Genomic DNA, 25,694 nt, shown 5'->3' with positions numbered 1-25,694 from the left:
CACCAAAGTTAAAAATCTCAAAGTGGGAACTAGAAGATACAACCTACTCCTAGTGACTTTGGGATCATAGGAAAAGCTGTTAAAGCATCTCCGTCTCAGTGTCCCTTGTGAAACAAATGGGATAGGAAATATTTTCCTTACTATTGAGCTCTCCTGTTATAAATTTTAAAAAATAGTAAAACGGATGTTTTCTAAAGTATCGTCATCTCTATGCCTATGCAATTTATATGTACCAGGAAAGGAGGCAAAAAATGGAATAAATCAGCCAAGCAGCATGGCCTGTGTTTGGCCTGGGGTGGTTTTCTGAGCCCAAAAAAGGAACACACGCAGTCTCCATCTGTTTGTGGTGAAAGCTGGTTGCACAGACATACACATTGATGGCTATGATAGATATTTTTCTTTCAAGGTCTTTGTTAAAAATGTAGGTTTAAAGAAAGCCCAATGAAGGCAGGGAACCATGCCTTGTTTAAGCAGCTGAGTTACATAGAAAGGGAAATACTTCATTCCCCAAACCTTCCTACAGGAGAGTCTCCATGTGGCCCATCTGTAACCCTGAGGTAGAAGACTAACTTTCCATGAGCTGGGTTACAGGTGTCTATTATGGAGCCTACCCCAGCGATGAAGCAGGGGAAACTAGGTCCACCGCATTTGTATAGCAGTTTACAGGAGTACCTATGGGCTTTCAGATGAATTTATAAAAACCATATCTGAATCCTGAAGGGAAGCAAAGACATGCCTGAAGGGAAGTCTGGAACCATCCAGTAGTGCCAGACACATACCCACAATACCCTGAAAAAATAAGAAATGCTTTCTGACCTGAATCCAAATCTACTCAAAGCCTGCAGCCCCCAGGCGCCTATAAATGTCAACATCTGGATGTGGCACTATTAAACTAGAACACACAGGTCTGCCCGGGAGGCACTTGGGAGAAGGGGTCAGATGTGAGCCTGCCTCATGCCTGTCTTTTTCAGACATTACAGGTGATCTACCCCTACACGCCACAGAATGACGATGAGCTGGAGCTGGTCCCTGGGGACTTCATCTTTATGTCTCCCATGGAGCAGACCAGTACCAGTGAGGGCTGGGTCTATGGCACATCCTTAACCACCGGCTGTTCCGGATTGCTGCCTGAGAATTACATCACCAAGGCTGACGAATGTAGCACCTGGATATTTCATGGGTGAGCGGATTCACAATTCTTTGCCTGCTGTTTTTTGAAGAACATTGCAGACTTTCGGGAAGTGGGGGGGGGGGGGGCGTAATGAATTTGGTTCTTGACACACATAGCAGCAGTTACAGCAAATGGAGTCCTTGGGGAGGAAAGCTCTGTTGGTTCCAGACTTCCAGAGAACGGCTGACTTGGGACATGGGGAAAATGAGTGATGGATTGCTCTGTTTCACTCTGCCTGCCCCATTCGATATAACTGTCTATCTGAGTTCCAGATTGGAGATGAAACCGAGGCTGCTTGGGGGTCCATCTCCTATGGCTGAAGTGGGGGTCATCCCAGGGCTGTCTTCATGGCTTTCAGGTTTCTGTCCACTTTGTCCTGCTTATTGCTCAGAGTGGTCTAACTCCCCAGAGCAGCTCGGCAGATTCCAACTATGCCAGCCAGGCCAGTAATGAAAGGGTTTGCAAGGGTCAGGAGACTGAATTGCCCTTTACTGACAAATGACCCTGATGACTCAGAGGTGGCACATGAATACCTATATGACAGAGAGTGTGTCTAAGGACAACTGCCAGAAACTAAAATGACACAAGGTTCCCCAATCGTCTTTAGAGTGATAACTTTTCACCCTTTCCTCACTAAACCAAACTGCCCCCATGTTCAGAGTAAGCTGTGTTGTATAGCCAGCTCCGTCCTGCTAGATAAAATAGGAATAAAAGGCACTTCTCTTTCTTAACCTGAGAAGTTCAAAGCCAGCCCTACCCTGGCATACTCGGGCGTCTTGCCCGGGTGTGCATGCTGCGTTGTGTTTCCTCCCTCTCAGCCTTGCTATGCGCCAAAGTAGCTGAGAGCCGGGAACTCTGAGCACTAGCTGCATGGCGTCTAACATGGTTATCGCCACCATAAAAGAAAAGCAGAGAGGGGCAATTTCAGTGAGTGTTTGCCTGAAGGGAGAAAAGAAAAGAAGTTCCCCTACCCTGGCTAGCAGCAAGCAGACAAACCACTAACCAACAGATTGGAAAGAGCATCTTCTTCCTTAATCACCCGGAACCCAGCAACTCCTTCCTCTTTCTTCTAGTCTGCCCCCTACCCCTACCCTGAATATCTAGCATTTTGTGGCATAAATTGGAAGGTTGAAGCTGCCTCATGTTCGCAAATGTTTGCTTTTTTCAGAAATGTTTCTGAACATCAAAATAAAGAAGTTGGCTTTCCAAAGTTACCATTTTATTCCCATGAAAACAAGTGAATCATAATATACGTGAATAAACTGAGAACTAAAAGATTCTTTGTCTGATGATGCACAGCTCTTAGATCAGTTTCTTAAAAGCAGGGTTACATGTAGGAGAAGAGTATGTGAGAAGCCCTGCTGAACCATTTCAGATCACTACATACAAGCCCATTCTTTCCCAAATTAGAACTCAGGCTGAAACATAGGGGAACCTAAGTGACTTCAGTCCATGGTTCACAGGGAAGTCTGTATGGCATCTCCTTTTATTTTGAGAGATTACTAATGATGTTATTTTCCTGGGAACTATGTCTGAAATTAAATTATCAGTTTCCATAGCCAACCCTGCTGAGAGTGAGGAAATACTGACAATTAGGTGTTAGGATGTTGTAATTAAGAATTGGAGTTTTTATTCCAATAGTCTCGAATCCAAATGCTAACTCTCCCACTTACCAGCTGTGTGACCTTGGCCAAGTTACCTTACCTCTTTGAGCCTCTGTTTGCTAATCTATAAAATGAAGGTAACAATTACAATTAACTCCGGGGTATTGTGAAGACTACAATAAGGGATTTAACTTTTTATGGATCGGTGCCACATATATAACAGCACTAAATCTAAAATAGTCATCAGCTTTATGAGCGTTGGTGTCTTTTTTTAAACTTGTGTTTTCTAGTCCTCTTACATGCTCATCAAATCAAATGTCTCTTCTACAAGAGCGGTCCTGTAGAAGAATTGCACTTTCCTACTTAACCCCAGAGGTGGACATGACTCAGGGGGCAGATCTTCTCTCATATCTAAGCAAAGACAGACACCAAGAGGTAGAGCCTCAGTGGGTGCTCAAGCATGCCCTGGCTGACCTGATGGGAGACTGTGCAGGGGATTCAAGCAACAAGAAGAGACTTGAGGTCTATGACCCTTCACCACCCTTCCAACCTTGTCCTCAGTTCTCTGAGTCCATCCGAAGGAAATACTGTCCTTCCACCTTTTCTTAGAGAGTCTTGCCTGGTTCTGAGTATCCCCAGATATTTGTCAATTGGTGAAGCCCCATTCTGTCCTCTGAATTGGGTTGGGCTGGGTTTACACACAGGCCTGATGTGTCCTAGGGAGGTGCCACTTCCCTGCTACTTCTAAAGATGTTCTGGATGTTGGGTTCAACTTCCTCCCTATGCTGCTCTCAACATAAAGCATCTGACTGTTATCTTACTGGAACTGACAAACCTAAACCGTCTCAAGAGTGAACAAGGTCCTTTGATTACAGTGACAGTTAAGAAGAGAAAGAAGTTGGCATTCTCCTTGTGAACTGAGCTGAAGGAGAGACAGAAGGGATTCTATCAGTGTCTTCACAGCTATAATAAATGAAGAAATTAAGGGGCGGGTATAAGCACAATGTCAGGACGATTCCATCCAGACATTTCAGGCCCTGAAGCTTTGAGGAATTAGACAATGAAACTGAGTTTTCTTTAAGTATGTGATGTTTGGGAGGGTCTCAGCTTAAAATAAAGGAGAACAGCAGGTCCATTAGACTGTGTGGATGGGGCAAGATTTCCTTGGTCTACGGTCACTTAAATGCGACCATAACAGGTCTTGTTTGGCTGCACATCACACTTACTGATGAAGCTTTATTACACTGTGGGCTCCTAGGTCCCACCCCCGACCTGCTGAATCATAATCTGTGAGGAGTGGGGCCTGGGCACAGGTGTTTTTTAAATATGCCCTGGTGATTCTGATATGCACAAGGGCTGAAACATCTTTTTTTTTTTTTTTTTTTTTTGGGTTTGAGGCTTCTGTGACCTTTGTGTATAAGTAGGATGAGTCTAGTTATAGTCAAAGAAAGGGATGTCTCCGAGAGTGAAAGGACGCTAAAATTATTAAAATCATATCATTTTTTGAAAGAATTTTTACTAACAACCAGTTAGCTCTATTATAATGGTGACTATAAAAAAGTTCTTTTCAAAATTAAAATTCTAAGAGTAATGCTGTGTTAAAAATAAACAATCCAGAACAGATGTTAAACTGCGCAGATTGCTAGGTCAACAGATATAAAGCAGGACTGGGCTGGACAAACTGAGACTTATGGCCACCCTAGTTGTAAAGAAGCAAGAAATCTAAAATTTAAATGTTCTCCATTCATACTGCCCAATGATGCAGAAGATACTCACAGCATTTGCCTAATGCCCATATTTAAATCGCAGTGTTTATTAGATAAAGCTTTTTGGAGGTCTTAACTAACCAGAATAATTTAAACATGGCAGGATTTGTTGCGTCCCTTTCAGCAAGACCTCTTTTGGGCTTCTATATTTATAGTGTTACATCCAGAAATGAGAGTTCTTGGCTCACGACTCTACACATCTGGTGAGAATGGTCTCCTCTGAAATCATTCTTTGTTTAATTATCTTGTTGGAGGTGAGATGGAGAGAGGGTTTTGCAGACTGAAGAAGCTAGAATAGCGGATAATGGCTATAAGATTTCCTTGATTATTAGGAGCCACAGGCAAAGTGGTGGAGACAGTAAAAATGCTCCCTCTAATTTGTCAGTTCAGATGCAAATCACCATGGAAAAGATTAAAGGCAGTAGGAATTATTTATTTCTTTCTAGCCAGAAAAACAGCTGGAAACAATGGTACAAAATTGATACTTCATTATTCTTTAACATGCCTTTGGTGCCAACCATGCCTGTGGCATCTTAATAAGCACAAAATAACAGGCCCCATCCTTGCTCAGAGGGATGAATTCATCTGTTCCAAATACAGAAATCCATCCACCCCTAATTTATTAACTGCAAGACTTCAGTATAAAACCAGATGTTCCTCCCCAGGAATGGGGCACCCTCTGCTCAGCTTTCCAAACCATTGCACTGCCCAGGGAGTGTTTCCTGCCAATTCCCGTACATCCATAGTCCAAGGATGAAGTGCTGATGACTCCTGGCCAAAGCAGTTAACATCTTCCTTATCTTCCTCTGTAGTTCTTACTCCATCTTAAATACATCATCTTCCAATGCTCTGTCATTTGGTGATGGCATATTGGAGAGGCGGCCATATGAGGACCAGGGCTTGGGAGAGATAACTCCCCTGACTATCATCTGCCAGCCCACACAGGTAGGCTGATCGCCAGAGGTACCTCCTCAACTCATCTCAAGATTCACTGAGCACCTATTTACTAAGTATGAGGCCACTAAGATATACAAAACTTCCAGACTAGGAAGAGTCAGAGGGGTGGTAGTGACAATAACTACCAGCATCTGGGTCTAGGCTGGTAAGGAGGGCGGTTCCGCAGAGAGGAGAACATGTTATCTGTAAAGTAGTAGGCTGCAAGGAACTATTGTAGGGGGATGGGTGAAAAGGTGAAGAGGAATACGAGGTACAAATTTCCAGGTATAAAATAAATAAGTCATGGGAATGTAATATACAGAACAGAAAATATAGTCAATACTATCTTAATAGCTTTGTATGGTGATAGATGGTTACTAGATATGGGTATATCTTGGTGATCACATTGTAAGGTATATAAATGTCGAATCACTCTGTTGTACACCTGAAACTAATATGATATTGTATGTCAACTATACTTTGATGAAAATGTTAAAGGTAATAATAAGGCTCTTAGCACAGTACCTGGCTCATAATGTATGTTCAGTGTATGTGCTTGATATATGCCAGAAAGGTTGCAGAAGGGAGAGTGGGGGGAGGACTTTTGAACAATACAAACAAAGGCAAGGTGAAAGTTCAACCATTTTGAGGATCAAGAGACTAGATCACATTGGCTAGAGCCCAGGGCTTGAATTAGAGAACAGTAGGGGAAGACCATGCCGCCACCGTCCCACATATTAATTTTGTTAGGGCAACTGAAAATAAATGTAAATGCTGGCCAACATAAAGCTGGCAGCACTAAAGAAACTAGGAATAGCTGACTCTGTCAGAAAGAAGGAATACACAAACATCTATAATGATTCAGCCAGCAGTTATAGAAACCAAAGTCATTTGGACATACCGTTGACTAGACTTGCCTATTTCATCACCCAGAAGTAGCAATAGTCCTCCCTGAACCATTTCTGGGAACTACCAACATGCATGTAGTTGGACAATAGGGCCTAAACTGTGATTAGAATAGACAAACCAGACCTCATTGCTGGAGGAGACCATTGGACCATATGGTGTAACCAGCACAGGTTAGAGATGAGGCAGACATATGTGTGATAATAAAAGTCCTCACTCCCTGAAGAAGTTGATCAAGCCTTTCTCTATGGGAGAAAGCTGTCCCACTACATAACTATCTCTACATACTGGCTGGTTTTACCTCTGAGCTGTAACTCAAGCGGCCTTCATGTTTTAGTGTTGCTAAACATCACTCCTACTAACAGCAGCAGCAGCCGCAATGATAATACCATTTTCATAACCCTTCTTATTTTGCAAAGCGTCTCAGTTCATCTCATTTGAGCCTCAAAGTAACTTGTGTGCTCTGTAGGATGAATTTCACTGCCTCCATTTTACAGACAGGCCAACCTAACTACAAGGTAGTGAAGGGGCTTATCCAGGTTATACACTGGGAACTTGATCTAGAGCTCAGCTCACCTGGCACCTATCTCTAGGAGATGTCTACTTTCTCATGTTTTCCCCACTAATAGCCTTTCTTTCTCTTTAGCCTCTGAGGGTCAACAGCCAGCCTGGCCCTCAAAAGAGATGCCTCTTTGTATGTCGGCATGGTGAGAGGATGGATGTTGTGTTTGGGAAGTACTGGCTATCCCAGTGCTTTGATGCCAAAGGTGAGTAGCTGGTAGGCCAGCTCAGCATTACCATACCTATTATGGCCTCTAGGGGGGACTATAAGCTACATTTATCTAGGTGGACTCATTTATAGTTACATGGGCTTTGAAAAGCCTGTGATTTGTTACATTTGTAAATCCTTCCTGATTGTCCTGAATGTTAGGGAGGAGGTAAATGTTCTTGTCTCCATTCTATAAACTGGGACACCAGGGACTAAAGAAGGCAAATGTTTTGCCTATGGTCATATGACAAAGTCAGAGGCAGAGACAAGTATCCTGATTCGATGGCCAGAGTTTTTTCCTGGCTCATTTTGGTTCCATTTTCATTTGAGTGGCATGTTTAAGATAGGGATGCTTGCATATCAGAGAAGCCCCCTGCTTTAGAGTATCTGGTTGCTACTTTCACTTAAAAACTATCTCTCATCCACTTTTGTCGGCAGCATGGAGAAGCGGATTCTAAGGCGCTCTACCAAAGGAAAAGCGTCAGTATTGATATGTTCGAAACAACTCAATTTAGTCTCTTGGGCCAAAAAGGAATGGAAAATGGAGAGGCAGTCAGGGTCAACAGTGGAATTCCTACGGAAACAAGAAACTCATGTAGCCTTTGTCTGCCTTTTTTTCTAGGCCGCTACATACGCACCAACCTGAACATGCCTCATAGCTTACCTCAGCGGAGTGGTGGTTTCCGGGATTATGAGAAGGATGCTCCGATCACGGTATTTGGATGTATGCAAGCAAGACTAGTGGGTAAGAGTCTTGGAGTGATTGCTCAGCCATTTCCGGCCATGTCTTCAGAATGCTGTTTCTAGTAGGTATGCCAGGACACTTCCTAGGGAATTCTATAACCTTCCTTGAAGTAGTAAATTTCCTCAAGGGATTTCTTATGTAACCATTAAGTTCAGAACACTGTGCTTGGCATGGGGTTGGTTTACCAAAGTGAACAGGATGTGATTCCTGTTGAGGGGCATATGGTCCAGTGATAGGGCAAGGGCAGGCTTGGTGTGGCAGACAGGTCAGATTCTGCACAAACAAGGGGCAAGGAGGAGGGAACCCTGGAGTGGCTGAATGTATAGAGGCCAGTTAATCCTTTGAAGATGCTCAGTTTTTTGCAAAGAACCTGTCACAGAAACAGCAGCCTCCTCCTGTTCAATCACCGAACATGTATTGATTGATCACTTACTTTGTGCAAGGTATTATGCTAGGTGTTGGGGAGCTAAGTGTGAATCCCCACTTTCAGGAAAATAAAGGTATAAATATAAAAATATCTTGCAGTATGTTATTTAAAAATATAAGTATGTACAGAGAATTATGGGAGCACCAAAAAAGACACAGTAGAGGAGAAGTAAGCTGAGACCTGAAGTGGAAGTCAGCTGGGCAAAGAGGAAACAGGAGGGAGGGAAGGGCATCCTTAGTGGGAAGAACAACATAAACCATAGACATGAGAAACAGCATCAAGAGTACAGAGGAAACAAGCCATCTTGTTTCCAGAACACAGATTGTGAGCAGGGCAAAAGATGAGGCTGGCGAGATGAATAAAGGCAAGTTCATGGAAAACCTTGACAACCATATTAAGGTGTTTGGACTTTATCCAGTAGAGAAAAGGAAGTGGATTCCATGAGGAAAGTGTTGAACTATCAGATGTTGAGATTTACCTCTAGTAGCCAAGAACATGACAAGTTGAACTGCTGTTTAGCACAGGATAATGTTAAAATAAAACCTAATTTTCACAATATAAACCCTCTCACTTTTATCACAGACTTGAAATCAGCATTATCGTGTTTCTAAGTCTCTCCTAGATGGACATTTTGCCACTTGTTAGCACCAGAGAGAAGGAAAGAAAAAGACAAGAAGGGGTCTTTTATTTGGCCTCTTTCATAGAAACTCTCATCAAGGGATTTGTTGGAAACAAGGTGGAAACTGCTGGCTTTACATGAGCCACTACTGATAGAGAGGTTTGCAGGGTCTGCCTGACACCCTCTCCCACATTGAGGGTCAAGGGGAGGCTGAGTAAATCCATCAGATTGATTCTCCTTTGGTTTTCTTTGCAGGTGAAGCCTTATTAGAGAGTAACACCATTATTGACCACGTCTATTGTTCCCCATCCCTGCGCTGTGTTCAGACTGCATTCAACATCTTGAAAGGTAAGATTTGATAAAGGTCAACTAGTCCATCCCTCTGTTTTCAGGGAGCCCCACACCTAAATTATCCTAGATTCATGGGACATATGCCAATTGAAAGCTTCAAATTTTGAATTTTTAGCAATGATTCTTTTGGAAGATATCTCTACAAAAGCCCCAAAACAATACTCTGGCAGCATAAATGTGATGAAAGGAAGTATACAAATAATTTTTTTTCTTGAAAATGTTTTTCTTGGATGAATTGTAAGCGTGTAAAATATGTAATTGTCTGGCAATAATTTAGAGCCTACAGAATATGATCCTTTTTCTGCAAAGAAATAGTGACATCACTTCCTTCCACTCTGCTGTGTTTGCCTCTTGTTTACAGTAGCAGAGGTGCTGCTAGGTGTCTGCTAATCTTAATCATCCCTGTTTCTTTAGTTAATTGGAATGACTTTAAAAGCACCATTGCTATAAAGATACTCAAATTTCACCATGAACTCCATGGAAGCTTGAGTTAAAGGGATCACAATTCTGATTTCAATGGAAAGAAAACCAGAAAAAAACAGCTTTGGACTGTTTATTTATATCAAACAAATGAATGAGCCAAAGATAGCTGAGCAAACAAAGAATTTATACTCTTTTTGAGACTTCTATTCACTAATCTTAACTAAGCCAGAATGCATTTATGTATTAAAATGTATTAAATTTGCACAGAAAAACTGGGCTTAAGGCAATATAATGAAAGTTAAACAGAGAAAATTCCTACTGTGGGTATAATTACACTATGATGAAACACAAGACTTGTGCACTGGCACTTATAAATATTAAACATTGGATATTCTGATAGAAAAAATGAATAACATACATATTCAAATGCAGTGTAAGCTATTGTAGAGTAGTGAATGTTAAGAGCATTACTGAAATTTCTTCATAAGGCAATCTTGGAACTTACTTTAGAAAAAGGAATTATAGTAGTCACAGAACTGTATAAATTATATGGGTAATGACTTACAATGTTTACCCTTAAACCAGTTATCACTTAAAGCCAGCATACATCCTGATGGTGTGGCCAGAGTATTAAACTCACATATTAAACACACAAAAATTAAAAACCTGGGTCTAAATCTACATGCTTCCACCTTCTTTTCGCTATACATAGCATCTGGTAGGAAAGAGAACAGAAGATTTACCAGAATTTTTGTGACAATTTGGCCTCTAATCTACTTTTCCACTGAGAACATAGTGATGTTTCCTTCATTGTCATTTTATTTTACCTCTAAGGTTTACAACAAGAAAATCACTTGAAGATCCGTGTAGAGCCTGGCTTATTTGAGTGGACAAAATGGGTTGCTGGGAACACATTACCTGCGTGGATACCTCCATCAGAGTTAGCTGCAGCCAACCTGAGTGTTGATACAACCTACAGGTAACCCTCTGAAACTGCTGTTTCCTGAGACCAGTGTGGAAGTACTTCACTACACCAGGCCAGGCTACTTAAGGAGACGAAGGACCAGACATCGCCCACTGACAGTTGTCCATATTGGTGGAAGTCAAGCTATGATTTGAAAAACCAAAACTGAAAAAAAGCCAGAATTCCCTTGTATTTAGCATAGTTTAGATTATATCTCCACACATACATATTGGATTTTCCTGACTTTATTATATCTCTTTCAGTAAATAATAAAACTACTTTGCATTCCAGGAGCAGGAACCAGCAAATGATGATCCAGTTCCAGAACTTGTTGAGAGATAGGGAAATGACAATGTCTTACCTTGGGCTGTCATTTTTAATGTTTCAAAACATTTTTAATTCTCTTTATCTTCATGTATTATTGCCATAATCCCAAAATATAGGCAAGCTACATTTATATGTAAGAGTGCAAGTGGCTTTGCCTAAAGTTGTACATTTAGTGGCCACACATAATAATAACAACTAACCGTTATTGATCATTTTTAAGCAGTGTGTAACCTGCTTTACAGTTTTCTCATTCCTAGTCCTTTGCTTTTTCCCATTGGGCTAGACTGCCTGTGTTGGAATTAAAAACAAGTGTTTGTACCTTGCTCACATATGAATAATCCACATGTAAACGATTAAGAATTAACCAATAATAATATAGTTACATTAACTATCAAAAATCCACTCAGACATTTGTAAAATGTCTTTGAGGAGGGACAGATGTTCACAACAATTATAGTGGGGAATTAAGTTCATATTTCTTAGGGCAGAATTTGGAACAAGTGACCAAAATAAGCAGAAATTTCTTCCTTGTGATATCCCTTGACCTTTCATTTCAAATATCTACCCAAATTACAAATGAAGCTATGTGAGTTCCTGGTGAAAGTAGAAGAAAACCCCTTTTTCCCCATACTCATTTTCCTGCCCTGCAAATAAGACTTCAAATAACGCCATAAGTTAATGTGCACTTCTTCTTGCTTAAAGGAATTTGCATTCTTCAAAAATAAAATTAACTCAATCAATCAGGTCCCCTACTGTTCTGTAAATCATCTGTGAAAGTCAACAGTAAAGCATATGAAAGGCACCACCCCTAGGGTTAAATTCTCTGTGAAATTAGTTACGCAAAGTGAGTGGGCCTTTTGAAGCAAGTAGTGGGGCCCAAATGATTGAAGAAACATGGTGTAGGCAAGGACTGATAGCCAGCGTATCATAAGTCAAGCAAGCACTGCTTAAAGAGACCCATCACCTTAGAGCAGAAAGGAAGCAGGACTGGAAGCTAGATTAAGGGAAACTAACCAGGCTGGTGACTAATATCCAAGTGCCATACACAGGCAGCAAGACCCAACCTGGAGGCTGGGTGTAGAAAGCATCCCAACTCTTAGGTAGCTAGGCTGGAAGGAGCAAGGCAGAATAAAAACAAAATATACACCAGTTGGATAAGGCTTTCAGAACAGGGTCTTGACTGGGGGTGGTAGGGAATTGGTGGTAGATCTAGAGTGTTAAGAGGGGCAATGGATCAAACTTTGGTGTGGGGCTCAAGACAGAAACCTGCTCTACAGCCTGGACCCAAGCAGGGTGAGGAGGAGAGAGTGTACCAGGGAGAATACTGTTCCAGGGATGCTCCCTGAGTACTTAGAGTTCAGGGTTCCAGGTCTAGATGGTTGGAAGCCCACCTTACTTTGACTACAGTACATAAAGTTCTGCAGGTGTGGCTAGAGCATCACATGTGCTGCTAACTGGTGAGAAAGCTTTGACTCTGTCCCATTCTCATCAGGACTAGTAGCTCAAGCATGGAAGACATTCATAGGTTCGACTTCAAGGCAAGAACTGCCTAAGACAGGAATTGGCCAGGAAGAACTGGATCCCAGCATCTACCTGCTCTTCACTTATGCAATACATTACAGTGTGATTTTACCCTTGAAATGACTCTGAACCATACAAAGAGGTCTTTTGTCATAGGGGAGTGGGGAGCCTCCTGGGAGACCAGATGGCATAAGTGGTAATAGAACTGCATGGGAGATTTGGATGGGGAAAAAGAGTTTACTTCAGAACAAGGAGGTACATCCTTAACAAGTGGTGATTCATGTCTCTCCCTAGCCCCCAGGGGTTGTGAGATTCAGAAGAAGTAGGCTTGCTGAGAGAATGTTATTTAGATGAGAGCAGGTTTCCTTCAAATAGAACAGCATCCTTTCTCTCTGGACAGTAAACCCAAGTGCATAGAGAGGTAACCTTGAGGAAGACACTGTCAAAAGGAGTCCAAAGTGGAGGACAAGTTTACAGGCATTGATGAGACCCAGGTTCAAATCCAGGCTCTAAGAGTTGCTAATGGTGTAAGCATAGGCAAATCATCTGTAGCCTTTCTGAGCCTCAGTTTTGTCATTCATAAACTCAGAATTTGCAAAAGTGTTTCTACGAGGGCTATAGTTAAAGAATGCAAGAACGTGATTTGCACAGAGCTTGACACATAGGAACCTCTCAGTAAATCTTTGTAGTAATAATAGTAGTAGCAACAGCAATGTATTCTGATCAAGATTTTGTGTGAATTCAATTTTAGAACTCACTACCACCTCAACCTATCATGCTGTAAATATAAGAAATGAAACACAACATAAGAAAACAGAAAATGTGACATAGTTGTACTCAAAAACAAGATAAATATCTCATAGACCAGAAACTCTAAATACTGAAGGGATCAAATATCTGCTTTTAAAATCTATCTTTACAATTCCCCAACTCATTTTATAAAGCCAGTATTATCCTGCTACCAAAGTCAGATAAGGATACTACAAGAAAAGAACTAGAAACCAACATTCTTGATGAGTATAGATATAAAAATTATCAACAAAATATTAGCAAACCAATTTCAACAGCATATGTAAAGGATCGTACATCATAATCAAGCAGGATTTATCCCTGGGATGCAAGGATGGTTCAACACATAAAAATCAATAAATGTTGTATGCCACAATAGTAGGATGAAAGATAAAAATTGTATGATCATCTCAATAGATGCAGAAAAAACATTGGACAAGATACACCATCCTTTCATGACAAAAATCCTCAACAAATTAGCTATACAGGAACATACCTCACCATAATAAAGGTCGTATGTGACAAGCCCACAACTAGCATCATACTCAACAGTGAAAGGTTGAAAGCTTTTCCTCTAGGATCGGGAAAAAGACAATGATGCCCATTTGAACCACTCCTGTTTAACGTGGTACTGAAAATCTTAGCCAGAGAAATCAGGCAAGAAAAAGAAATAAACGGCATCCAAATTGAAAAGCAAGAAGTAAAATTGTCTTTGCAAATGATAGGATTTTATATATTGAAAATTCTAAAGACTCCACCATAAAACTGTCAAAACTAATGAACAAATTCAGTAAAGCTTCAGGATACAAAATCAACATCAGAAATCAATTGTGTTTCTATACACTAACAATGACACATCTGAAAAAGAAATAAAACAATTCCATTCACAATAGCAGCAACAACAATATAATACTTAGGAAGAAATTTAATCAAGGAAATGAAAGATCTGTACAATGCAAACTGCAAGACTTTGATGAAAGAAATTGAAGACACAAACAAATGGAAAGATATCCCATGCTCGTGAATTGGAAGAATTAATATTGTTAAACTGTCCATAACACCCAAAGCCATCGATAGATTAAATGCAATCCCTATCAAAATTCTAATGACACTTTTCACAAAATAGAAAAAGCAATCCTAAAATTTGTATGGAACCACAAAAGGAGGCATCGCACTTCCTGATTTCAAACTATACAACAAAACTATAGATTCAAAACAGTATAGTACTGGCGTATAAATAGACACATAGACCAATGGAACAGAATCAAGAGCCCAGAAATAAACCCTCGAATATATGGTCAATCAATATTTGACAAGGGAGCCAAGAATACTCAATGGAGAACAGATAGTTTCTTCATTAAATGGTTGGGTAAACTGGGTAACCACATTCAGCAGAATAAAATTGGACCCCTATCTTACATCACTCACAAAAATTAACTCAAAATGGATTAAAGACTTAAACATAAGAACTGACACCACAAAAATTCTGGAAGGAAAGGTAGGGGAAAAACTACTTGAAATTGGTCTTGGCAATGATTTTTTTGGATATGGCACCAAAAGCACAAGTAACAAAAGCCAAAATTAAAAAGTGGGATCGCATCAAGCTAAAAACTTATGCAAAGCAAAAGAAACAACCAACGAAATGAAAAGGCAACCTACAGAATAGGAGAAAATATTTGCAGATCATATATATGATAAAGGGTTAATACACAAAATATATGAAGAACTCACACAACTCAATATTAAAATAAAAACAATCTGATTAAAAAATGAGCAGAGAAACTGAATAGATATTTTTTCAAAGAAGACGACATACGGATGGTTAACAGGCACATGAAAAGATGCTCAACATCACTAATCAGGAAAGTGCAAACCAAAACACCAGTGAGCTATCACCTCACACCTGTTAGAATGGTTGTCATCAAAAAGACAAGAGTTATCAAGTGTTGTCCAGGATGTGGAGAAAAAGAAGCCCTTTTACATTATTGGTGGAAATGTAAATTGGTGCAGCCTCTATGGAAAACAGTATGGGAGTTCCTCAAAAAGTTAAAAATAGAATTACCATATGATCCAGCAATCCCACCGCTGGGTATATATCCAAAGGAAATGAAAACAGAATCTCAAAGAGATATCTGTACATGATATCACTTATGTGGAATCTAAAGAAGCCAAACTTGAAGAAACATGGTAGATTGGTGGTTACTAGGGACTGGGGGAAATGGAAAGATGTTCGTCAAAGGGTACAAACTTCCAGTTATAAGATAAATAAGTTCTGGAGATCTAATGTACACCATGGTGATTATAGTTAATAATACTATCTTATATATTTGAAAATTGCTAAGAGAATACATCTTAAATGTTCTCAACACACAGAAAAGAAATGGTAATCATGTTACACGATGGTGGTGTTAGCTAAGGCTATGTTGATTATAATTTTGAAATATATGTGTATCAAATCAACATGTCTTAACACCTTAAACTTATGTTAATTGTATCCCAGTAAAGCTGGAACAAAATTTAAAACTAAAACCTATCCTTACAGCTTATCATTTCTAAGGCTACTAAAGAGAGGCTTAGGAAATATCTGGTGATTAAACTAGACAATGAGATCTAACCTCTGCTTTGCTTCCTACTGGCTATGTGGCCTAAGACTGATGGTCAGTAAAATTAATCAACATGCTTATGAATCATTCTGCAAGTGAAACCTGTAATGAATGTTTCATTTTTTAGCTGGTCACTCTGACACCATGCACCCATAGCCTTTATTTCTGTACAATCTGTACATTTCAACCCCACTTCTATAGAGTGAAAATACTCTTCCCTCTATCTCCTTCCTTCCTAAGGAAATGGCTAAACAGAATTACAGGAACTTTAGAAAGGTCTTGAAATAATAATTTAGCATAATGTCAATTGCTTTGTCTTAGGATCAAAATGTTTTATTGTCTTTGTTCATTTTTCTGTTACAGACCTCACATTCCAGTCAGTAAATTAGTGGTTTCAGAATCTTATGACACTTATATCAGTAGAAGTTTCCAAGTAACAAAAGAAATAATAAGTGAATGCAAAAGTAAAGGTAAGTGGTATTATGTTGGACTCCACATATAAATATGTCACCATTTCTCCATCATGGTTAATAAGCTATTCAAGATGTTTCAACTTGTTTTGGCAGACTTGCTAAATACGAAAGAAAATATATTTCTGGATTTTCTTGTAGATACTTTCATGTTAAATTTGTAATGTTCCCTTGAATACCTAAAATGGTAGCTAACCCATAAGAATACACCAGACTTGGTTACTATATGAAATAACTTAGATTTCTGCATTCCAACTATTTATCTTGCATTCTATGAAGGAGGTTCCCTATTACAATTTCCAGAAGTTCTTGGGCATAACATTGTTTTGCCTATAATTTGATCCAGGAGCATGGGTATCCACACACAAATACACCTACACAAACACACATACTGTCACTGCTACCACCAAACAAAAAGTGTTCTATAAGACTTAAGTCTTTTTGCTATTGAATTTTACAAACATTGAACTCAAATATTTAATGATATATAGAACTGACTGTTCACTATAAAATTCTTAGTGAAAAGGGCAAATTACAAAAGAGTATTACATTCCCAACACTTTTTAAAAAATAAAATATTTGTCTTGTGTGGGCCGGGATCGTGTCTCGTGAAGCTGAAGAATGGAAAAACGGACCAGGGAGAGGCAAAGAGTTTTAAAAAGAGGATAGTTTATTAGAGGCAGGAGAAGAGGTTGCAGCTCCCGAGCGGGAGGGTTTCCCAATAGGGGTTGCCCCATGACTGAGGCAAAAGCTCCTACTTTTATACCTTCCCTTGCCTGTTTGGGGAAGGGGAGCTGTTTGAAGAAGGGAACTAGCGCCTTCTAATGAAATTCAGTCTACCAGGTTTCTTCTGCTTGCCCATCCTGAAGGAATTAGCAAAGTAACCCACTCTTATCTATCAGATCTGCTCCATTTGTCAGGCCAAAAGGAATTTTATGATTAACCTCAAGGCCTTGTTACATTATGTCCTGGAGCAAAGGAGTGATTTCAAAACATGAAGTTTTAGGATATGGCTGTCTTTGTTTATTCCCCCAGGGACCTCCCTGTCTACCTAGGGACACGCTAGCTAACCTGTATCAAATAACCAAAATGTTAACAGTGGATAGCCCTGGTCAACAGCATTATGGATGATTCCCACCTTTCAGTTATCACTCATAAAGCCACTCACTTTATTAGCACTTCCGTGCTCCTACTTTAAAGATATTCAGCATGTTCTAGCAACCAGAAGCCTCAAGTGCCAGCAGGTCTACAGTGACAACATTGAAAACTATATTAGGAGTAGCAGAGAGCACTGTAGACAAAGAGCAGTTTTGTGTCCTGTTTGTGGTGGTGTTTACAAAAAGTTACACATGCAATAGAATTGGGTAAACTTGGTGAAATCTAAATAAACTATGTGGATTTTACCAGTGTCCATTTCCTGAGTTTGATAATGTATCAGTTAAGCAAGCTGCTACCATTAGAGGAGGCTGGATGAAGGGTGCATGGGACCTCCCTGGTGTGTGTGTGTGTGTGTGTGTGTGTGTGTGTGTGTGTGTGTAGTATATTTATTGCATATATATATGTATACACACACACAATATGTAAATACATGTGTACATATGTTGTAGAATATATATGGCATATATAATACATGATTGTATTGTATATGTACTATATGTACAGTTGACCCTTTAATAATGCAGGGGTTTAGGGCACCAAACCCCACACAGTTAGAAATGCACATATAACTTTTATTCCCCAAAAACTTAACTACTAATAGCATACTGTTGACTGGAAGCCTTACTGATATCATAAACAATCGATTAACACTTATTTTTTTATCTTATATGTATAATACACTGTATTCTTACAATAAAGTAAGCACAAGAAAGGAAAATGTTATTAAAATCATAAGGAAAACACATTCACAGTATTTAGTGAAATAAATTGCATATAAGTGGATCCACACAGTTAAAACCTATGTTGTTGAAGCATCAACTATGTTATATATACATGTATTTGTAACCTTCTTTGAATCTACAATTATTTTAAGATTAAAGGGTTTTTTGTTTTTGTTTTTATTTTTTTTATTGGGGAATATAGGGGGACGGTATGTTTCTCCAGGGCCCAGCAGCTCCAAGTAGTTTTCCTTCAATCTAGTTGTGGAGGGCGCAGCTCAGCTCCAAGTTCAGTCACCGTTTTCAATCTTTAGTTGCAGAGGGCACAGCCCACCATCCCATGTGGGAATTGAACCTGCAACCTTGTTGTTGAGAGCTCGTGCTCTAACCAACTGAGCCATCCAACCACTTCTCCGGAAGCTCAGCGGCAACTCATTGTCTTCAATCTACTGTGTTTCCCCAAAAATAAGACCTAGCCAGACCAATCAGCTCTAATGCGTCTTTTGGAGCAAAAATTTATATAAGACCCGGTCTTGTTTTACTATAAGACCGGATATAATATAATATAATAATGTGATTAATATACTATAATACCAGGTCTTATATTAATTTTTGCTCCAAAAGACACATTAGAGCTGATTGTCCGGCTAGGTCTTATTTTCGGGGAAACAGGATAGTTGTGGAAGGTGCAGCTTACTGGCCCATGTGGGAATTGAACCGGCAACCTTGATGTTCAGAGCTGCGCTCTAACCAACTGAGCCATCTGGCTACCCCTAATGACATTAGGCTGCCTTAACAATACAAAGCATTTTCAAATTACCGCTAGGCCAAATTCTCTCCTTCTTGAGAATGTTTGCCCCTCCCAGAACACCTGGCTTCCAGTAGTCACAAAGTTTACATATGTCTTTATAGAAATGATGTTCCCTGTCCTTGCTTTTTCCCCCCAGGAAATAACATCCTGATTGTGGCCCATGCATCTTCCCTTGAAGCATGTACCTGCCAACTTCAGGGCCTGTCTCCTCAGAACTCCAAGGACTTTGTACAAATGGTCCGAAAGGTAATTAATACTTGCATTTCAGGGGCCTGTGGTGCCCAATAATTTTAGAACAGTTCAATGACTGGCTGATAGCTAAGTCCTTTGTAGCTTGTTCTCTGAGCTACCTTGTTCCCCCGAAAATAAGATCTAGCTGGACAATCAACTCTAATGTGTCTTTTGGAGCAAAAATTAATATAAGTTGGGTGAAGCAAATTAACAACTTTTCAAAATACAATATATTTTACTGTAAGACCGGGTAATATAAAATAATATAATGCAATACTGGGTCTTATACTAATTTTTGCTCCAAAAGACGCATTGCTCCAATCAGCATTAGCGCTGATTGTCCGGCTACGTCTTATTTTCAGGGAAAGATGGTAGGAAGATGCATTTATTGATTCAACAAAGATGTATTGAGTGGTACTATGTGTAAGGCACTTTATTAGGCCTTGTAGAAGAGAAAAAGACATGCTTGAGCTAGTTCTAGCTCTAGTTTCTAAGAGCTAAAATTTAGGAAGTAACTAAGAATTATAAGCAAATTGGATTTCCACAAGGGACTGTGGATTGAATGAAGAAGGGTGAGTGGGCCAAAACACAGCATCTGACAGCTTAGCTAGAAGAGAGGTCCTGGCTGGTAGGCCAAGGGAAGCAGTGATTTAAAATGCCAGGCTGAAAGGCAAGCCTAGGAACAAGGCAGTGAGACAGAAAACCCATGAGGCTGACCGACACATCTGGATTCTTCATTCTCGTGCCTGTGTAAGAGGCTTTTCTGTCAGCTACCCTCCCACACACTTCCCTTCAGGCTGAGGGAAGCACTTAACATGTTTTCTTTATCTGCCCCCAAAGAACCTGGCTCAAACTCGATTGTAATTCTTTTCTCATTTTTTAAAACCTTTTTTATGCATCTGTCCTTCCCATTACTCTATCAGCTGCTTGACGGCAGAGATTTTTGTCTTGTTTATAAATGCAGCTCTGAACACACACCCAAAAATAAGTTTTTAAATGCAATGACTATTAAAGTTAGGAAGGGCACAACTTCAACTTTGTTATAGATACACATGAAAAAGGAAGGAAGGAAAGAAAGAAGGAAGGAAGAGCTGGATGAAGCAAATTAACAACTTTTCAAAAACTGAATAATCTTTCCCATTGTCTAAGTATAATTTCAGAAATTTTTGAGCTTCATTTTTAGCTTTATTTGCAATTAAGAAAGTAGGAATTAACTTGCAGCACCTTAGCTTTATATATTGCCGTCCTCTTTTCTCCCACACTATTAAGAAGCAAGCTGTAAATAATTAGTTGCAGTATGGGAGCTCACCATATAATGAATCATTTTTGATGAATCCTCTTGCAATGTAAATAGTCTTCCCTCTGATTTATCTGTTTTATCCATTTCTTTTTCTTTATGGATTTTTTTTTTAGAGGGGATGCATGTCTACAAAGCCCTTATTAATTCCTATGAATATTCCTTATTCTCAAGGGCCATCTGAATATCTTTGTGTCTAGGTAAAAGTTAAAGCGTTAAACCTCTGTTTTCTATTTTCACTTTGCTTACCACTCTTACTTCAGATTCCATACTTGGGGTTTTGTTCCTGTGAGGAATTGGGAGAAACTGGACTATGGCAGCTGACAGATCCACCTATCCTTCCTCTTACCCATGGACCCACTGGGGGCTTCAACTGGAGAGAGACCTTGCTACAAGAATGAACCATATCAGTGAACAAAAAAAGACATTAGAAAGCCTTTGGGAGAAGTGTCTTTTTGTGTGTTTAGTAACAGTGGAAAATCTGCACCATATTCTAAGCGGACAGCTCAGAATAATTTAGCGTATTTCCTTTCATGCTTTAAAATTCTTGTGATGAGACTGTGTGAATAAGAGAAAGACTTGATTCAGGGATAAAATCATTCTCTCTGGACTCTTACCTGGCTAACAAGGCTTTCAAGAATTGTCTTCCTAAGTCGAGTCACTGCTGCGGCAGAGGATATAGTCTTACTTCAATCTAAGCATGGCCAAGGACCCGGAGTCCTCCCAAAGGGAGCTTCCAGCCCATCCCTAGGAAGGATGCAGGAGGAAAGAGTACATCCAAAAGTCCAGAGGGATACTGCACTGCCAGTTTGGTGATGGGATTTTCTTAACTCCATGTTCCAGTTAGGCAAAGCCAAGCTGAGGAATTCTTTTCAGGTTATTGGAAAACATGCCCCGCACAGAGTTATTCTTAGGTTGCACTTCAAATTCTGTCCTCAGTATGACCCATACACCAGTGCTGCTGGCTGCAGACGCCTGCCTAAGGACTCTAACATTTACTCTGGTACTGCCACATTTTCTCTAGAGCAGCTGGCTACAGCTTTTTGCAACAGCCCTTCCCCCTTGCTTCTATATGTGAAATAGGGAGACAAAGCACTTTTGGATATTCAGGCAGAAGATATGATAAGTGTGTGATGTATTCAATTGTAGGAGCAAAGAACTTACAAAATATAAAGTGACTTGGAATCATCCGCATTGTACCCGGAAGAGCCACAGCACCGTGGCTGCTTCTCTTTGGCCCTAGAGTCTGGTGTATGGTAACTAGTTAAGGAAGTTGACATTTTGCAAGGATGTGTGTTAGATACATGACTTGAGTCAGCAAAAAGCTCATTCTTGTGCAATATGGATATCTTTCCAAATCATACCAAGGGTTACGTCGTTGTCCACTTACATACAGTTCGTGTCAATCATAACAGGACATCCACAAACATGTCAATTATACCAGGGATGTATAACGAAGTCAGGGAACTAATTTTAAATGATGACAGTCACAACTGCACTGCTACTTGAGCTGTTGTTTTCTGTTTGTTTTTCTATGATAATTTAAAATATGTAGGTAAAGCTAGTTAAGGAAAATTGGGAGAACTACATCCTGTGGTTTCCCATCACACCTGCTTCCTGAATTCAGAGGGAACTTATTTAAAAGAAAAATAAATGACAATCAAGCCAAAACATCAGTTATCAATGTCTATTTAATTGTGTGACTAGCTGACTGCTGATGGCTGCAGACAATAGTCTGGTATAGTATAGTCCATTGTGTAGAATATGTGTGCAAAATGAAATCCCAGCCACTTAAAGGGAACGTTAGTGTAAAACAAATCAATATACATTGTAACATTGAATAAGCCTCAAAACCCCAATGCATAAAACATGATATATAAAAATAGATCTATGCCTCTGTTTGAAATGGGAATTTGAGGATTCCTGAGAAGAAAAGGGAGTGACGGGATGATGGCTATGTATGTTAGTCAGCAAGAGGATTATAATTCGGTTTTTCTTAAGTCTTTTAAAGAAATTTTATAAATTTTACATTTGAAAAAATCTAGCATTGCACACACACTGATTTAGTTTTTGGGTATAGAAATAACTCTATGCTGACATCACTGATTAATATAAATGTTTTAACCTTAAAACAGGGGAAATATTCCCGTTAGAGGTTTTAAGAGAAATGTCACATTACAGCTAATGTAATGTCCCTGCCATTCATTCTTTTATCTGTAAAAAAATGAATGCACTGTTTAATCAGATCTGTAATGTTGATTAGATTCTCCACAAATATTCATGGATTTTCAATGCTCAGAATAATGCTTGAACACCTCACATGCGATTTCCTTCAAAATAGTAACAGTGGGCTACTGTTTTGGGCTGTGTCTGTACTTACACAGAAGAAAGTTCAAAATAGGTCATCCTCTCCCTCCCTCTAGGTCAGGGGTGTCCAAACTTTTTTCAACGTTTTTCACCAATGCCATATGCGGTAAAATACACAAACAAACAGCCGGGCCACTCACTCAAGGTGAAGTACGTATTGCCTCACCAGGTATATTTAAGTAAACTAAATATATTTTTGGAATTTGCTGTGGGCCAATTAACAATGGATTGTGGGCCGCAGTTTGGACACCCCTGCTCTGGGTTGTCTTAGTCCTGTGATGACCTGATAGGTCAGTTTACCTGGGCTACATACAATCCATTGTCCTTAGTCCAGTACAGACAGAGCCTTAGGCTACATGAACAAAAGGAGGCAGAGATCTGAAATCATTTTCTGATTAATTTAGGTGGAAAACCCTGAGTAAATAAAGAGTTTATTCCTCCACTTTAATTATCCAGGTTGTTTATCAAAATGGCCTGAATAATCTGAATTCATATTAAATTCTCTTCACATTTACCTATTTAAACAACTAAATTTGGACTTTAACTGAGATACTCTTCGGAAAGCATGTTGAATCTATGTGTAATAAAAGAAACATGATTTCATATTAATCCAAAAACTCTAGGTTGATACTACAACCTGTTCAGGCTGGTTCTTGTTGAACTGAGCCTGATGCTTATTAAGAACAAACGTTGATGGGGGGAAGGGGAAGGAAGGAAGGAAGGAATTTAGGAAATGCCAGACAAGAAGAAACAAATGGTTTCTTATAGAGAGGACTTTTTTTTTTTTAATGTAGAAAGTTATGTGGACATAACAGACAAACTCAGTTTGTAAACAAACTGAGATGAAATTAATTGAAGGATTTAATCTGGGATTGAAAGTCTGAAACAGTTCACTGCTTATACAACTCTGCCACATCAATCCGCTAATACCCCAGTATTATTCATAGATAGGACTTTGGTTTCTGTGATTTTAAAATGCCACATCTATTCCTCTGTGGACTAGAGTAATTGGCACATTTTAATGCACAAGCTGGGAGTTTCATTTTTCCAGGCTCTCTTCTCCATCACTGCAGTGGTAGCTAGGAGTTTATTGCTTCACCTCAGTATGGAGTTCAGAATACAGTGTTTTCCATTACATTTAGATTCATAGAATCTGAATGGCTGATTAAATGGCCATCTGATGGCTAAAAGAGGGAGGTATTTTTCACCCTGTAGTGAAAGGCTTCCAAGAGTTTCTACTTTTTATTTGAATTATACTTTAACCAAAGAATTATTTTAAAATAACCTTATATTTGAAAGATGATTTTGCAAAAAATAAAAATAAAAAATCATATCTTGGAGTGATGTCGGTTTGATAAGTTACTGTTGATGATTTTCTTGCATTTTAGGCTGATGTGGTTATTTTCCTGTCAGTGGTATTTGGAATGCATAATGATTGTCATCCAATTGTGTTTAACATTACTATAATGTATCTTTTCCACTCAACTAGCTGCATTTGTATTAGACAAAGCCTCTTATTTCAATCACCTAGTGTCATTGGGAACTAACTGAAGAGCTAGCGTGAGAGAAGCTCCTACCTCATTGCCTTTGTAGAAAAGGCATCCCTGTGTAGTAAAGAGGGAGGCACTCCTCCGGAACCTAGGCACTCTGCCATGCCAGTGTTGGTATGAAAGCAGTGATGAATTGCTCTTTTGAATTTACTCTGAGTGATGCGTGCGTTAGAATGCAGATGAACCTCCTTGAATTTTCACAGGCACAATCACAATTGTACTGTGTCTGCACGAACTTCTTAGATAATGAGGCACAGGTTTATTTGCATTTAAATTGTAGCCCCCACACGTGTGAGAACTCAGGCACCAGTAGCCTGCCTCGCCAGGAGGGACGCAACTGGCAGAGAAGGGTGGGAAAAGGAGTGATTTAGCATCTACTTAGGTTAATACTTTACAAAGGTGATGGTGGCGTTTTGTTAGGTGCTGGCAGATGCTTTACATCTTAAAACAAAGGATTAAAATTGGATTTGCTTCTCTTTAATACTTCAACATACTGAATTTTCCTAGGAAAGTGACTAGCTGTAATGAAAAGTGAAGAGAAGGAAAAAGATTGCCTTTAAAAACAGGAAATAACTTGATTTTTAAATACATAAAATATTATGTGTAGTGTATGTAGGTTTAAAATCATAGTGATGAGTAGTCAAACTTAAAATACATTTCAGTTCTTACAAATGTTTTACATGGTACCACTTAGCTGCCATTACTCCCACAAAAATTGGAATTTTGCAGCTGTTTAACTATTCTTGGACTCTGCACAGGGTACATATGCATAATGGGAAATGTGTACTGGTTCTTTCTTTGATTGCCACTCAAGATGAGAACACCATCCAAAGCATTTTGGTTATATGCACAGACCATTCTAAACCTGCTGTTTTTGAAGGTATATTGGTTTCCTTTTCATTTGTAAGGCTATTGTATCATTTCTTTTCTATGTGATTCAGGTGTATTTATTTGTAAAAAGAGGTCTGTATAAAAAAGAAATCACACCTAATTGTATTGCCAAATTCTTTGTAAACTACCTATGGCTTTTGTGCTTCCCCGGCTGTGTGCTCTTCCTCTAGATACAGCTCTGGCACCATTGTAATTTAGTTCATTCCATTCCACGAGCATCTCCATTTAAGTTGTCCATCGATAATTTAATAAAGAGGAACTGTGTCGTCAGTCAATCCA

The 25,694-nt window shown here is 39.4% G+C and overlaps 1 protein-coding gene across 3 annotated transcripts in view; it reads left to right on the top strand.

Moving 5' to 3' along the window:
* The window catches only part of UBASH3B (ubiquitin associated and SH3 domain containing B), a 143,967-nt gene extending 118,273 nt beyond the window's left edge, over positions 1-25,694 (top strand). For 2 of the 3 annotated variants that reach the window (XM_033097810.1, XM_033097811.1), the window contains exons 6-14: positions 972-1,180; positions 5,354-5,486; positions 7,030-7,150; positions 7,775-7,897; positions 9,199-9,291; positions 10,552-10,696; positions 16,285-16,391; positions 19,216-19,325; positions 20,871-25,694. In XM_033097810.1, the coding sequence (XP_032953701.1) occupies positions 972-1,180; positions 5,354-5,486; positions 7,030-7,150; positions 7,775-7,897; positions 9,199-9,291; positions 10,552-10,696; positions 16,285-16,391; positions 19,216-19,325; positions 20,871-21,008 (1,179 nt within the window). In that variant the 3' untranslated portion in view covers positions 21,009-25,694. The remainder of the gene's footprint in view (positions 1-971; positions 1,181-5,353; positions 5,487-7,029; positions 7,151-7,774; positions 7,898-9,198; positions 9,292-10,551; positions 10,697-16,284; positions 16,392-19,215; positions 19,326-20,870) is intronic. The other variant, XM_033097809.1, reaches the window with a different exon arrangement.

This window comes from Rhinolophus ferrumequinum, chromosome 25 (genome assembly GCF_004115265.2).
Source record: "Rhinolophus ferrumequinum isolate MPI-CBG mRhiFer1 chromosome 25, mRhiFer1_v1.p, whole genome shotgun sequence".
In the NCBI taxonomy this organism is placed as follows: Eukaryota; Metazoa; Chordata; class Mammalia; order Chiroptera; family Rhinolophidae; genus Rhinolophus; species Rhinolophus ferrumequinum.
The sequence above is the reverse complement of the archived record's forward strand: the minus strand, read 5'-3'. Positions and strand labels throughout refer to the sequence as shown.